Source organism: Spermophilus citellus (assembly GCF_964194105.1).
Source record: "Spermophilus citellus genome assembly, chromosome: 3".
NCBI lineage: Eukaryota > Metazoa > Chordata > Mammalia > Rodentia > Sciuridae > Spermophilus > Spermophilus citellus.
Genome location: NC_138184.1, coordinates 44134493 through 44150531, shown reverse-complemented (window position 1 = coordinate 44150531; position 16039 = coordinate 44134493). Strand labels below are relative to the sequence as shown.

General features: G+C 45.1%; 1 protein-coding gene and 1 long non-coding RNA gene across 10 annotated transcripts in view; one reads left to right on the top strand and one right to left on the bottom strand.

Annotated features, from left to right (window-relative positions):
* LOC308645431 overlaps positions 1-16039 on the top strand; it is a 63762-nt gene that overhangs the window by 44315 nt on the left and 3408 nt on the right. The window lies entirely within an intron of this gene.
* Positions 7998-16039, bottom strand: part of TBC1D5 (TBC1 domain family member 5) — a 515818-nt gene continuing 507776 nt past the window's right edge. For 4 of the 9 annotated variants that reach the window (XM_081287556.1, XM_081287557.1, XM_081287559.1 and 1 more), the window contains one exon: positions 7998-12224. In XM_081287556.1, coding sequence (XP_081143682.1) covers positions 11931-12224 — 294 coding nt within the window. In that variant the 3' untranslated portion in view covers positions 7998-11930. The other 5 variants (XM_081287554.1, XM_081287555.1, XM_081287562.1 and 2 more) reach the window with 2 other exon arrangements.

Sequence of the window (16039 nt, the reverse complement as noted above, 5' to 3'; positions counted from 1 at the left end):
ACATGTCCATTAGGTTCATCTGATTTATGGTGGTATTTAGGTTGGAGATATCTTTGTTAATTTTTTTATTTTGATAACCTTTCTATGCTAATAAGGGTATATTGAAATCCCCCAGTATTATTATGTGGAATTTAATTTCATGGAGTATTTTGTTTTCATGTAATTTGGGGCACTGACATTTGGGGCATGTTTACTATGGTTTTATCTTCTTTTTGGATTATTACCTTTACTAGGATGTAATGACCTTCTTTGTCACTTTGGATTTTTTTTTTTCCTTTGGCTTGAAATTAACTTTGTCAGATAGGAGAATAGCTACTTCTGCTTGTTTTCTTGTACCATGTGCCTGGAATATTTTTTGCCATCCTTTTACCTTCAACCTGTGGGTATCTTTGCCCATAAGATGGACTCTTGTAAAGAGCATGTAGTTGGATTTTGTCTTGATCCATTCTGCTAATATGTGTCTTTTAATTGGGGAGTTGAGACCATTAACATTCTGTATTAATATGGATTTTTTTGTGGTTTCTTGCCATTTTTTTTTGCTCTATTTTATTCTGTCTTGATTCTCATTTAGTATATTATTCTTCTGTTGAACTTCCTCTGTTTGGGAACTAGTTTTTAGTTTCTTTCTGTGAAGTTTGAGTTTTCTTTGTTGTGCTGGTTTGGTGTTCATGAATTCTTTTAGTTTATTCTTGTCATGGAATACTTTTATTTTCCCCTCAAATTTGAAACTTGAATTCTGCTGGGCATAGTAATCTTTGCCGACAGTTGCTTTCTTTTAGGGTCAGGAATATATCATTCCAGGCCCTCCTTGATTTTAGGGTCTGGGTAGAGAAACCAGAAGTGAGCTTTATTGGTTTGTCTCTACATGTGACCTGATATTTCTTTCTTGTGGCTTTCAATATTGTTTCCTTTGTTAGGCATTTTGATTATGATATGTCTTGGTGAGCTTTTCATCTGGCTGGGTCTACTTGGGATCCTATAAGCCTCCTGTATGTGGCTATCTATCTCATTTCTGATATGGGAGAAGTTTTCTGTAACTGTCTATTGTTCTTCATGCCTTTAGTTTATATCTCTGTGTTCTCTTCTATCCCTATGACTCTCAGGTTTGGTCTTTTAAGGTTATCTGAGAGTTCATATATATTTCAGTCATGTTCTATAATTTTTCCTTTCCCTACCTTCTGTGTATTCAAAATCATTTAGCCTGTTGTCAATGCCTGAGTTCTGTCTTCAAGGGATGAGGTTCTTTTTTCTATACCATCTAGTCTGTTATTGATGCCTTAAAGTGCGTTGGTAATTTGATTGATATTATCTTTCATTTCTGGGAGTTTTGTTTGGTTTCTTTTCACTAATTCTATTTCTTTATTAAAATGGTCTTTCATGTCCTGTAATTGTGCTCTTATTTCCTTCCTTAGGTCTTCTTTTAGTTCATTGAACATTATAATAATTGAGTTTTAAAAAAATGATCTTTCTCTGGGATTTTGTCTGCTTCACTATTGGTGGGTTCCTCTGTTGGGGGATTGTGGATAGGGTGGCAGAGATTTGTTTGCCTGTTTTCCCATGTTTTCAGAGATCCTAGTCTTGTGCATCAATTGAAGTGGATTCCTCTACCTCTTGTTTGGTTCATGTTCTTTTGTATGTAGTTATCTTATTTGTTCTGGGACTTCTGTCTGTTTTTGATGTATGAATAGATGCCGAGGGGTGGGACCTGAGTTCCCTCTCTGGTTGTTCCTCCTTGTTGATGGTTTGGAGCTTTTTGTCTCCTCCCTTTAGGTAGGAGTAATATGAAGGGATGTTTAGTTCTGCAGCAGAATCTCTAAACTGTGAACTTCTCATGTCCCTGTAGTAGGTTCCCAATACCTCATAGAATGGGGGAAAATAAACAATTGTAACAACTGTTGCAAATAATAAACACTAAACAGTATTACAGTAAATACCCAGATCCTTCTATGACATCTTCAATATTATGTGCCATCAATAAACAGGAATGGGGGGTTCAGCAATTATTAACAGTGAAAACAATAACCACAAGCTAGCTCTGGATTTAAAGCAAGTAGCCGGTGTCAATTTGCAATTTCAAAAGTGAACAGAGAATGCAGAAGTGCAGTAGCAGGTGATGTTTATACAGAGGGAGGGGAAAAATAGAAGAAGCACAGTATTGGGAGAGAAGGAGAAAGAACAATAGAATTAGGCTGATAGCAAGAGAAGATAAGAAAGACAAATAAGAGAAATACATGAAAATAAAACAAGATCAAACTAAAATGTACAGTTCAATGAACCTGAACCCTCACAAGACAATGCTAGAAATAGATAACTACATTAAAAAATGCTAAACATGAGAGAACACAAGGCAAATAAGCACATATATATGCTATCTATATTTATATATCTCTCTATAGATATCTCCCTGAAAAAATTGGGACAGCAAGAATGTCCACCCCCACCCACCTTGAAATAAGGAAAAAAATATGTAAAAAAAAATCTGTTATCTTGGTGTAGACTGAAGGGACCTTCTCTGCTGATATAAGTGGTCAACATATTTGACCAGAATGGGTGGTCATTGTCTACATTCAATTGTCTTTCTTATCAATTATTCTTGAATAAATTGATAGAATAAGAGGTAGGGTATGTTAATCTTTCTGTTATTATATTGCAGAGTTGCCCAATGGAGTGGCCTAAGATTGAAGATATTTCATAGAAGACTCAGTTTCCCTTTCTGCCAACATGGAGTGGGTTAGGTTAAGATGTACAGCCAGTTTGTGGTTTGACCTTCATACCAGATCCGTGCGCTCCCAGGGTACCACTTCTGCAGTGTATTCTGTGAGGGGGGGTAATCTGGCAGGTGGTGCTGAGATCTACTTGAGCCTCAGGTCTAGTTATGCTAGGTTGAAAGTACCTTCTTTGGAGACATTAGATTGGTCTGCCCTTAGAGATAGACTTTGGCTGATCACTTCTGTGGGTGTGGTTCTCAGGTGCCTCCCAAGAAATCCCATTATAGGGCGGGGTGGCCAATTCTGCACAATTTTTTTTTTTTTTTTGCTGAGTTCAGCTTCCCAGGTGTAGTTCCTTAGTGTATTCACTCACATCCTTTGCTGTTCCAACTCGAAGTAGAATCACTCCATGCCTGTGTATCTCACCACTTGGTACCTCATTAGGTGCCTGCTGGGATGGTTTGTTCTTTTCAAGGGCATTGAGATGCATCATTAGGTTGTTTATTTGGGATCTTTCTGATTTTATGTAGGCACTCACAGCTATAAACTTTCCTCTTAGACCTGCCTTCATAGTGTCCCAGAAGTTCTGGTATAGTGTATCGATATTCTAAGGAGTTTCAAATTTCTTCCTTGATTTCTTCTATCACCCATTCACAATTCAATAGTGTATTGTTTAATCTCCATGTGATCATATAGTTTCTGTAGGGTTTCATTGTGTTGATTTCTAATTTCATTCCATTATTTGATAAGATGCAAAAAATTATACTTTGTTTTTTACTAAGAGTTGCTTTGTGTCCTAAAATATGATCTATTTTTGAGAAGTTTCCATGAGCGGCTGAGAAGAAAGTGTATTCAGCAGTTGTTGGTGGAAATACTCTATACATATCTGTTATGTCCATTTGATTTATAATATTTTCAGATCCAAAGAATCTCTACCAAGTCTACGTCTGGATGACCTATCTAATGTGTGAGAGGCGTGTTGAAATCACCCAGTATTATTGTACTGGAGTCTATTTGAGGCTTCAATTTGGGTAGTCTCTTATATAATTAGTTGCACCTGCCTTTTGGGGCATAACTGTTATATCTTGTTGGATTGTTCCATTTATGATAAAGTGATCTTTGTCTCTTCTGATTTATTTTGAAGTCTGCTTTGTTAGATATGAGGCTAGTTACTCCTGCTTGTTTTGGGGCTCCATTTTCATGGTATTTTAATTTCTGCCCTTTCACTTTCAGCCTGTGGCTGTCTTTGCCTTTAAGGGGCATCTCTTGCAAACAACAATATAGTTGGATCTTGTTTTCTGTCAGCCTTTTCCCACCCCATTTCACAGATGGGGGAAATGGAGGTTCCCAGAGATGACTGTCTTGCTCAGCATCCCCTCTTAATTGGGAGAGTGGCTGGACAGTGCTCTGGCATCTGTAGAGTGAGGCAGGATAGCAGGGCCCACATGTCTGGACACTAACATCTCTTCAGATGCCAGGTCACTCTGGGCTCTGTCTTCCTTCAATTTGTGATCAGCCCTGGGATTGGATCGAAGCTGGCCTGACTTTTCCCTAGGATGAGGTTTGAGAGTGGAAGCAAAGATGACAAAGAGGCTTAGGAAAGGCTGGTCTTTGAAATCTTGGGAGAAAAAGGGCTTCCACTCCTGGGCCCCTGGGGTTATTGTCTCATCTTCTCTCTACCCCTGCCTCTGCCCATATTCCAGTATCCCAGCTCGGCACCTGAGGGAGGCTGAGAAACTGTCTCTCTGCCTAGGAATTTAATTTTTATCTGGGCTTCCTGGCTATCCTCCGCCACAATAGTTCCCATCTAAAAATTCGCACATGTGCATTTTCTGGGCCCTGCCTTTCTTCCCCATTGGACTGAAACTCCATGAGGACAGAACCCTTACAGTGAGTGACAGAGATTCAGACCTCTTTTCAAGAAGGGACATGCAAACTATGGACTTAGATATGAATATATTTATTAGAGAGCGAGGGAAAGGGAGAGGGAGGAAAGGGCCAGGAAAGATGTATGGTCCCCAAATGAGAGAATTTTGAGATGAATCCTGCTAGTTAGGAAAGTTGTACCTTGCTGCACAACCATCCAACCCAAAACTTAATGGCTTAACATCTCATATGTTTGCTTGTGATTCTGCAATTTGGGAAGGCTGCAGGGAGTACAGCTTTTTCTGTTCTGCCCAGTGTCAATTGAGGTAAAGGGATTCACTTTCAAGGTGGTACACTAGGTTGTACCTTGCTGCACAACCATCCAACCCAAAACTTAATGGCTTAACATCTCATATGTTTGCTTGTGATTCTGCAATTTGGGAAGGCTGCAGGGAGTACAGCTTTTTCTGTTCTGCCCAGTGTCAATTGAAACTGGGTGAGCTTGGGACTACCTGAATGAATAGAATGTGGAAGGACTGATTCCATGTCTGTTGGCTGTTTTCATGTAGGCCTGCCCACAGAGCTGCATTGGGCTTCCTTGCAGCTTGGTGGCCAGGAACCAAGAGACAGGGAGTAGAAGCTGACAGTCTGTTGAGGCAGGGTACTGGAAATTGGTATTGCATCACTTCTTCCTCCATATTATTCTACTGATTAAGCAGTCTCAGAGCTGAGATTCCAGGGGTTCTTGATAGGAGGAAGGTGTCAAAAGTTTTCAGATTATTTTTTAAAACCATTTCAGAAGGCTTCCTGGAGGTGAGGAGTGGGCAGTTACCGCTCAGGTTTGGATGAAGTCTGTAAGCTCTGCACTGTGGCTAGAGTAGCCTTAGTCCATCTCAGGACCACTGCAGCTGCCTCCTGCCCACCCTGGAGAAGTCCCAGTTAGTGCCATAAGTGGCCCCAGCAGCACTTCAGTCTATCTAGTATGTTTCTGGGCCATTGCCCTCCCCATAAAGAAGTGGAATTTGTTCTCCCTTCCCTTGAAACTGGGTGAGCTTGGGACTACCTGAATGAATAGAATGTGGAAGGACTGATTCCATGTTTCTTCTGGGGGTAGGTCAAAAAATGTGCAAATTGCTTCCACCTAGCACTCAGGTGTGTCCTGCTCTTTTCTCCCCCTCCACACACAGCTTAGATATCTAAGTGAATAAACTACATCTCAGTTTTTGAGTCTTCCAAGGCCTCATAGAGCAGGATACCCGGGGGGCCAATCATCCTCCTGTTCCCTGCCTGAGACCTTGACCCAAAGCATAATGAATGGTTGCATTAGTGCATGGAATAGTTTACTGTGTCGGCAAAATGAAACATAATATTGGGACCTCCACAACTCAGTCTGGTGGAGCCTCACTAGGGAGGAGTGTGGCCACTGAGCTTGCTACTTGCCAACTATCAACAGGATCAGTGAGCGGGCACATGGGCGGAGGAAAGAGTTTGTGTGCATCTTTGGCAGGAGGGCCAGTGGGGCTGGAGCAAGGAGCAGTCTTTTCTCCTGAGGGCTGAAAGAAAACTCTTGGTCTGATCTTCTGATCTGCTTTTAGGTTAGTTGAGCTGGATAATTAGAACAAGGTTACTGGCCAGACCTGACAAGTGGGACCAGGCCTCCTCTGCAGTGGGATGGGGGTGGGATCTGACCAAGCTGTAGGGTGGACCAAGGACAGGGAGGTTGCATGTGGAGCTTGAACAGCTGGCTTGAACAGATGAATGGGACAAAGCCGAGGAGGCAGGAGGTGGCACTGCCTGCATTAAGGGCCAAGAATGTCATTGACAGTTCCTTTTTACATCATGGCCTTTGCTGGCTGTGCCTCCCTTGGGAGCATTATGAGGGGCCACCCTGTAGCCCCATCCTCCGTTCAGTTATACCTTGTTCAATATCCCTTCATTTCTATGAGTCTGAGAGACATGGGAGGGTTTCCAGGCTACTTCCTGAACTACAGCCCATGAGTGCACTCCACTGTCACCAGGGGTTTGATTCATCAAGTCCTCCATGGGGGGCCAGCCCCCATTACAGCAGATGCTGGTGGGCAAGTACAACTTATTTGGCAGTCATAATTCCACACTTCAACTACTTTGTAGCATTTATTTTTTATTTTTTTTTAAGTGGGAGTTCCTGTCATCCCTATAGAGCAACAGCTGACTCGGACTAGCCTAGCCCTTCCATCTGAAGCCTCGGGGCTCCCTCCAGGCTGGAAGGGATTTTTTTCCCCAGTGCTTTTTCCTTATATAGAAACATGTCTCTTCCACCCTTTCCTGGCAACTTGAGGGGTATTTTGTGTCTGAACACTCATGTAACCTCACACTCTGAGGTTGTCCATTGGAATTTGCTGGAGGAGTGAGATAACGGATGTCCAGTGGATCCTCTGGGTTGTGAAGCTGTCACTGTGTCAGGGCCCTTTCCCTTCCTGTGAGAACTACCATCTCTTCTCACAAACAGATGTGGCTCTCAGTGCAAAAGTTTCTGATGACACATATATATCCTCAAAGGCTACGGATGCTGGCTGTGGCAGAGATAAGTTACAAAATAAAGGTGGAACTGTCAGTAGCTCTTCCTAGCAGGGCACTGTTGGCCATGGGTACTGCTCATTTATGGGAGTTGGCAACTAGGTGGTTCTGGAACACAGAGGGGCTGTCCTGGCCCTTAGATGGGACTTGAACAGTCTCTGTACAGTCTCCTGATCACAGTGGAGGGAAGGAGCATCTCAGCAACCCCTCTTCTGCCAGGATTCTAAGCTCAGCCAACCTGACACCTTGGCTGCTTCCTGTTTTCCCCACCCTGCTGGGGTGAACCAGGCTTGTCTCAGGAGGAAAGGAATGTTAGTTTGAGTTTCTCAGAAGCAGATCCTAAGAGAAGACTCAGGAAAGGCAGCCAGCAACCTGAGCTTAACCTTGCAGGGGAGCTGTGGGAAAACACTAGCACTGGCCTCAGGTGGTCAGTCCCAACCAGGGGTTAGGGCAGCTGCACTCACAACTGACCCCCAGCTTTCCGTCTATAGCTGTGCCGGCTGATTGGTTCTCTCATTTCACACCAGGAGCAGCAGTTTCCTGGGACTCCAGCCAAGTCTCCAGAGGGGGGTGCATATAGGGCAGGATGAACTGTAGCACATCAGTCTTGAGGAACGTGAGCAAGGTACCCCGGGCCCCATTCGGGGAGCATATGTGGTTGTCACTGGCCTGAGGAAGTTGGGGTAACCCTCACTAGCAGGAGCCTTCTGAGAGGTGGATCAGACCCTCCACAGAGCCTGCAGGGAGCTGTGGCACACAGGCAGGGAAAGTGTCCTGCAGTCTGGGGCTGGGCCCAAGCACCCATTCTTAGGAGCCACTGGCTTCCTGGCTCTACAAAGGTTCCTCCCCCAGCCTCCACCTTTCCTGGCTGTCCCTTAAGCATGCTCTCAGCACCATTCCTGTGTCGTTGCCCTGTGCTGAATGTTGGGCTAGTAGGACAAACTTGGTGCTGTGGGAGTGGGAAGGGGTGGTAGGCCTTTGGGGCGGCCCCCAAATGGCCTCTTGAATCAGCAGGCAAAGCAGGAGGATTGTCTCAAGAGTAGCCAGGCCTCTGGAGGGTGGGGGAGGGATGGCTGTCAATGGAAGGGGTCGGTCTCTACCCCGTCCAGAATCATCCTTAGCTGTCCTGCTTTTCTCTGTGCTACATGCTTTAAATCAGTTATCCCTTGTGATCCTTATCACCCCATGAAATGGGTGACTACTAGAATTTTCAGTTTGTTGATAAGGAATCCGAGGCCCAGGAGGTTAAGCAACTTGCCAGAGTTGGAGAGGATGGCAACTAGTGAGAGTCCTGGGTCTTCTCCAGGGGGTAGGTGAGACCAAGATAGTGCTGAGGCTGTGTGACCTCTGCTTGGGGGCTGGACCATGTCCATACCTGCACTTGACCTCAATGTGTGTTCACCCCACCTGGAAAAAGTCAAGCTACACTGTCAGTTTCACATTAGTCTTTTATTATGACCGTATTGAGTGGGATCACTTTGCCAAAAGGATAAATCGTTTCTTATATCAGTATGAGTTACAGCATAAAGATGGATGAGAAAAAGGGTATGTATGCTGTAGAGGGCACTACTGGGAATTCTATAAATCAAGTGAATTATGCCACTGTGAGAAAAGTTATCATGACAACTTTTTATATCAACGTGGTCTCCAGCCTGCTTACATGAACTATTACCACTAGAAGAAGCTACTGAAAGTTAACACCGACAAAGTGATTTGGCCAGTGAGGAGGAGCCTGGCTGGCCAGTTGCTGTCCCTGCAGCCGCTTCTTCCTGCCCCAAGCCTCCCTGCTGCTCCTGCACTGAACACCCAGGGCAGGGCCAGGCGTGTGTCTGCTGGGGAGGAGCAATGGAACCAGTCCTGCACTCACAGGATAGCCATTCAGTGAGCTGGAGACTTAAATCCTTCATCCATTCTCTTGTTCTGAATGACCCGTACGGGTGATTCTTAAAAAACAAAAATGATAACCTGTCATGCTGTTTCCTGATAAACTTGGATCAATTATAACTGTCAGAGCTTTATGTCTACTCAGCATCTCTGACAAAGTAAAGGCAGTGTTCCTGCTAGTGGCAGGCACCCAGCTCCGTGGCAGCTTCCTCAGTGCTGCAAAGGACAGTGCCCTAGAGTCAGCCCAGTCACATGTGAGAGGGCAGAGCACATTCATTCTGCAGTGCTGTCCTTCTTTACAGATTGCAGTTGGCACTGAACATAAGCAGGAGTTCATCCTTGCAAGAATAATCAAGTATAGCTGAATGTTTAAAGTGTTATATGACCTTGGCATACATACAATATAAGGCAAAGTAAGCTGATTTTCTTCCTCTAGTCTGTAATGCACAGATAATTTTAATTCATTTCTCATTAGAGAGGAATGCATGAAACACATGGGGACATGTATAAAAAAAGTGGATGACAGCGGGAATTAATCTAAGCTTAATGTATATAAAATGTAACTGCTAATAATCACAACATGCGAGGAATTCCACTGATTACCACAATTGTTAAACAAAAAGGTCTCATATGTCCAAGATTTAAAAAAATATACAAATGTAAGTACCTGATAATAAAAAGGAACACATTCTTTAGCACTGTAACTAATAAAAAATGCAAATGATATTCACCAAAGAATAATAAAAAAATGTCACTTAGAAAAAAACACTACTCCTACATTGCTCTACCTCTGAACCTGTGGGGTGGGGTCTGAGGCTGGTGCTGCATTACAGGCTCCCCTCCTACGTTTCCTTTGAGAAGGGAGTGGGCTCACAGAGGCAGCACCTCTGAGTGCTCCTGTGGCACCAGCACAGAAGTACAGGATGGAGAGGACCCTCCCTTAGCATATGTACAGGGCTGAGAGTTTCTGGTGATGATTAAATGCCCAGCCAATGGCAGGGAACCTTCTTGGCTTGGTGGGTGGCAGTGGCTCTTGTGTGGCCAGTGACACCCAGCTATCCCTCTATTTCCCAGGGCAAAGGAGATGTGGGAGTGAGCAGAGGACAATTCTGTACTCCCTAGAACTGAATTTCTGACACCTTCCCAAGTCCTTTCTGAGAAAGTGACCCCTGCACAGGTGTGAGGCTGCCCACTGCATAAAGACCTAGAGCTTACAAAGTGTCGCCACAGGGACGTGCCCCGGAACAGTTTACTCAGAGGTGCTGTGAGGACCAGACTCAGGTACCAGGGAGCTAACTGGTGCAACTATTGAGCAGTTGCCCAGTCATTAACCTCACACTGCTGGTGAGAGGGGATTTCTGTTAATTAAGAGCAAATTGTAGAGCTAATTAGAACCACCTCTGCAGTAGCTGACTTGAGAGTCATCACCATTTTCTTAGAGATCGAGTGGGAAATCATGTCATTATCACATTTGTCTGCAGAGAAATATATGGTTATCAGTGGGAGGGACATAAATGGAGTCTTCTTTTAGACTTAACTTTTCATTTAAAGTTACCATGAAGGCTGCCACTGCCATCTGTTGAGAAGAGCCAGGCCTCCCCGCAAGGGCTGCTCTTTACTCTGGGAAGCAAAACAGGTCCCATGTCCATCTGCAGTCCCTACTTGTCCCTGGCAGAGTACCTGCTCAGGTGCAGGGGAGAGGTGTCCTTCTTGGGTCCTTTTCGTTTACAGAGAGAAACAGCTTAGGTGATGCTGTGTGTTCCTAAACTGCCAGCTGAGGGAGGTGGTCTCCAATCTGTGTTGAAGCCCAGGAAAGTACTAGTATGTCAGACCTGGTCTTGGTGGTGGTGCCCAGGACACAGGAGTTCATAGCTGAGCACAGGCCCTGCAATTCCTTCCTCCCTCCCCAGGGAGGGAACATCCCAGCACCTGGAATGTTCTCTAGGAAGCCCTGCTCCCTAGAGAAAGGACTCCAGGTCCAATTCCCTGTCACTGCTACCATAAGGCCACTAAGGGGTTCTGACTCTAGATAGGAATAAACAAGGCTTTCCCCCTTTACTTCTCAGTAAAATACAGCTCTGAAACCAGAGACACTTTGACGAAAGATGTGTATCCCTTAGAGTCAGGGTCACTTTTTTTTTTTTTTCAGTTCAAGGATAGTAATACTCTTGCAACTTATGAAGTCAGTAAAGATAGCTTAAAGTGACCTTGTTTTCTGTAAAAGATTCTAAAAAGTGAAATACAATTGTTTAAGGAGGAACTATAAGGCCAAAATCTATTTAGCCTGAGGATTTTAAATGTCTTCTTTAACAAATCAAAAGAATCTTAAATCACACCATACCTCCAAACAACTTTTAACTTTAGACCCAGTTTCTAGAAATCATAATTTTAAGAGGTCAGTAATTGAGTAATGGGTTTTTCCATGTCCTGGAATCCCTTGTTCTAGTTCATTCTATTGCACTTGGCTCTGCTATATGGCTTCCCTAGGTAGGAACTAAGTAATATGAGACAGATTTCTACAGAGAAAGCACTCTCAATATCAACTACTTTCCCGGTGGCTGACGCTTTGAGGGAGGGAAGCTGTCCACCTCCTCCTAAAGGTAACTGATGGCATTGTCAGACACTCTCAGTTGGGGAGGAGAAGATGGGGAAAAGTGGTTCTGATTGTGGCTTGGTCTTTTCTCAGAGTATGGTCTGGGTACTTAGTCTGGCTCTAATTCAGAGCAAGAATTGGGGTGGGGTCAGGTAAGGTCCCAGAAAGTCCTGTCTGCATTTTTGTGAACATAGGTGTATTTGCTTCTTTCTAAAGGGTTCGAATGGGCTGTACCAATGCCAAATGCATGCTGGGGAAGCAGCACTGGTTTCAGAGGGGTCTCCCCTAGGGAGGCCCCTGAGGGGGAGACTGGGTCCCTGTGGTCAGATGTCCAGGGGACTCACGATGGTGAAGCCAGAGTCCTTGCTGCTGTCGTCATCAGGGCTGGAGCTGGGGTTGCTGGAGGATGCTGAGGCTGGGCCCATCAGGGGATCTGAGAACACCAGAGGAGAGCAGGCCAGGGTCCGGCTTTTCCCAGATGTGCTTTTGAGGGTGCGAAGAGGCTGAGCCTGACCTGAGAAGTGCCCCTTGGCACTGCCCCCCTCATCTTCTTTTGAAACCAGGATGAAGTCATCAGAGCCCCCTCTGTCTGGGAGCCCAGGAGTTTCTGCAGAAGCCTGTGAAATAGAGAACAGGTGGATGAAAAGAGAAACTAGCCAAGAACAGGGCAGCAGACCTTCATGAAAAGCCAGGCTACCTTGCCCCAGGCTCTGCCTGGTTCTCTGCTCTGGAGCCTGGGCATTTAGCAGCAATACAGGGTCATGAGCATGTTGCAGAGCCCCCGAAGCAGAGTGCTGGCTTTCCTGGGTTCAAAAATAAAAAGAAAAAAACCCCCAACTTTCTCCTCGATAGGCTGCCTGGGATCAAGGGCAGCCCTACCATATCATGTGGGACCTGAGTGCAAATCTCTTGGTCCTCCTTAAACTTCAATTCTCTCATCTGTGAAATGCTGATAAGGACACTGTCTTTCTCGAAGTGTGTGTATGGGGTCACAGTGAAGCAAGGTGATGTTTGCAGATGCAAACCTACCAAGACTGCTCCTTAATGGGAGCTGCCACATTTGGAGTGGCTTGACTACCACCTGCTGCTTCTTTCCTCATACATTCCTCAGTGGTAACTCCTTGAGGGTATGCATGTCAGTGACTCCTGAGGCGATGGTGGTAGGTTCTATAAATAGGAAAACCCAAGAATGGCAAGCAAGTGCCAGGTGAAATGCCAAAGGTACAGAGAGAATCACTTTAGTCTACAATTATCTTCCTCCTTAAGATTAAAAAAAAAAAAAAGCCACTCATAATTGCTGAAGTAATCCATGAACACAGATAGAGGTTTTGGGTTAGCGAAGCTATAACTTGACCAAGGTTGTCCAATGCTAGCTAGCAGAAAAAGCACCTACCTTGTCTAGGGTGGTGTACATTGACCCAGTACCCATGCCTGCCTACTCACCCACAGCATGGGTGGAAATTAGTGCAGGGTCTAAAGAGATACATGGAGCCCCTTGGCTGGAGGTGCCCCCAGGGCCTCCTGATTGCTGCAGCCTAGGCCAACCCTGAGTTGTGCAGAGCCTGGAGAGGGAGTTAGCAGCACTTACTGTCAGGTCTCTTTTCAAATTTCATGTCTTCCTCAGTAATGTAGGGGGCGAGTGGTTAGATAATGGGCCAGGGGTCTCCCATCTCTGACACTCATCGCCCTGTGAGGCAGTCAGCTCAGGAGCTTGAGCAATCTGCCTTAAAATCGCAGCAGGCCCTGCCGTTCCCCACTTCTAACTCTCAGGCTAATGACATTCTGCAAACACATCCATTCCTATAAAGAGAAGCAGCATGTGATATAATGGGAGAAAGGGACATGATTGAAAATGACACTCGCATAGAACTGTTTGATAAAGACTGTTCTTTTTCCTGAGTTAGAGGGAAGGACATCAAATCTCATCCCCATTTACTACCCTGTGTATGGGGCATTGGCGAGAATGTTGCTGCCCTAGAGTGGCATTCCTCCTGCATACATCTTACTCTAAGCACCCAAGGCCACGGGAATCAGCGCGAGGCCGCAGGTCTAGCCTCCTATTCTCACAGAGGACACTTTGTATGACTGGGTCCTGCACGTACATCACGAGAACCTTGAATTCTTATAAAATGGGTTTCTGGCTGGAATGCTATTTGGTAGAGCTTGTCTTAGGGTGGAAATGAAAGAGCATGTACAGTACATCCTACTTCTCAAGTGGTACTGCTATTACAGGGATAGCATGATCACCTACAGTGGAGACAGCAGAAAGGCTTTGAAGAGGGGGGATACTTTTCAAAGCCCTTCCTTGGAAGTAAAGATGGTTCTTCCCATTCTTCTGATTATTTGGCTTGTTTCTTCCCAGGTCCCAGATACAGGTTGTAGACTGGCTTACACAATGCAAGTTGTCTGACAGGGCCTTGATGATCCCTAGTCTTTTAACTGTGTTCCTTCTTTCTGCCCTTAATATTACAGATCAAGAAAGAAGCCTCAGAGAGGGGCCTTGGGCTCTTGGCCAATATCACAAAGCAACTTAAAGGCCTCCACTCCATTGCATTACTTCCAGTTTTTTTTTTTTTTTAAATCTAGACACCAAGATGGATTCCTCATGGCTTTCCATAGTGGTCTTTACTACAGCAGGTACCCTGGACACTTAGTAACCTGGCAGAGCAAGCCTTCAAAGTTTCTACTTGGGAGCTGGTTCGTGAAGCCCAAGTTTTTATCTTAATGTTATAGACATCTGGAGTTCAGTTATTGGGTCACTGGGAATTCTAGTGTTCAGTGCCCACATGTGGCTAGGAGCTGCTATTTTGTATAGCACAGATAGGCAACATTCCATCATTAGGAGACATCCTATAGGCTTCTACCCTAATCCTGATTTCACACTATAAAATAAAAAGGATCAAGGGAATAGGGAACCATGTGTTGTGGTCCTGGCCAGTTTTAGGTAGGACCAACAGGTTGAAGAACTTTTCTAATTGTATAGTACTTACCTGTTACCCTTGAGATGGCATGTTCCTGACTATAGCCAGCATTCCCTGCCTCTACTCAAAAGTCCTGAGAAGGAAAGTGCAGATGACTCTTAGCTTACAGTGCAGGCTCATGCAGGAAGAAGGTGGGTCAAGGTTTCCTGCCTGAGAGACCCCTGATCAGTCTTCTCCAGATCCTTGTGCTTTGCTGCAGAAGGCCCCATGGACTTTTTTTTTTTTTTCCCTGATTTGCTTGCGTCTAGGATTTTCTTGCCCCTCTTCCTGATCCTACAAGTTTTTAGTTACAGGAGGCCAGGAGCCAGGGAGCAGTGTTAGGGTCTTGAGAGATTTTTCTGGTGATGCATTCACATGTTAGATTGGTGATGGGCTGTACCAAAGATGGAATGACTTTGTTGTCTTGGTCAAAATTATGTCTAAGGAGAATGCTTCCCTGTTCTCTGGTCAAATCTTTTCAGGAGCACTAGTTCTTAATAAGCTGCTAAATATCACAGGGAAGGGGCCACAAGGGGACTAGGTAGAGAAGCTCTTCTCTTCCACTTGGGGGATTTTAGGTCCAGGAAGGGCCATCTCAGCAGCAGGTGCAGACGAGAAGTATCTCTTGGATGCTGCACCCAGGTGAGGCCCTGCCAGAGCGAGGGTGCAGGGCACTTCCTCTCATGTATCTCAGCTGGCTCATCTTGGGGATGCATGTGGGGTCCAGCACCAGTGCTTACGGCAGTGAAGTTGCTACCTTCCCCTGATGACTGCCACCATCTTCCAAATTCTTTGTTGCCCTTTGGAGAGGACCATGAGGAACTAGCCCAGACTGCCCAGTCCCTCTTTAGAGGTGACCTAATATAACCTTGCCCATTACAATCTTGCTAAATTCTCTGCCCTGAGGGGTTCTTGCCTGCCATATTAAATGTGCAACACAGGAAGAAGCATGGTCTGTGTGTGTACACATGTGATGACAAGTGCAGGTTTCTGTCTCCCCAGGAAAATACCCTACTTCCTTTGCCTAGAGAGCTACTGCTCTGGGATCCACCCAGTGTTCTCCTTACCTGCTCAAGTGAGAAGCCTTTCTTCACTCTGATCTCCTGTTGTACCTGCTACCATCCTGGCTGACTCAGCATCTCTGAACATTTTGTTTGCAAGTTCTCCCCAGCTTGGTCAGTAGTGCCAGACTCTTGAGTTGGCTAACAAATTTGTAGTAATAGAGTTCAGGAGACCCTTAGTCAGGCAAGCTCACACAAAGGTCAGCTAGAGCTCAGTCCAGGCTGAAGGGGAGGTTGGTAGGGGATGCCTGAATACAGAAAGCTTCAGTACAGAATCCTTGGAAGATCTACAGCAAGGCAAAAAGAAATAAAATCCTAGAGCTCCAGAGGGAGCTATGGCTTTTTGATATCCTGAAACACCTGCTCCCAGTTTTATAATTTTACAGTTTCAATGCTCTGAAATCCTTTGAC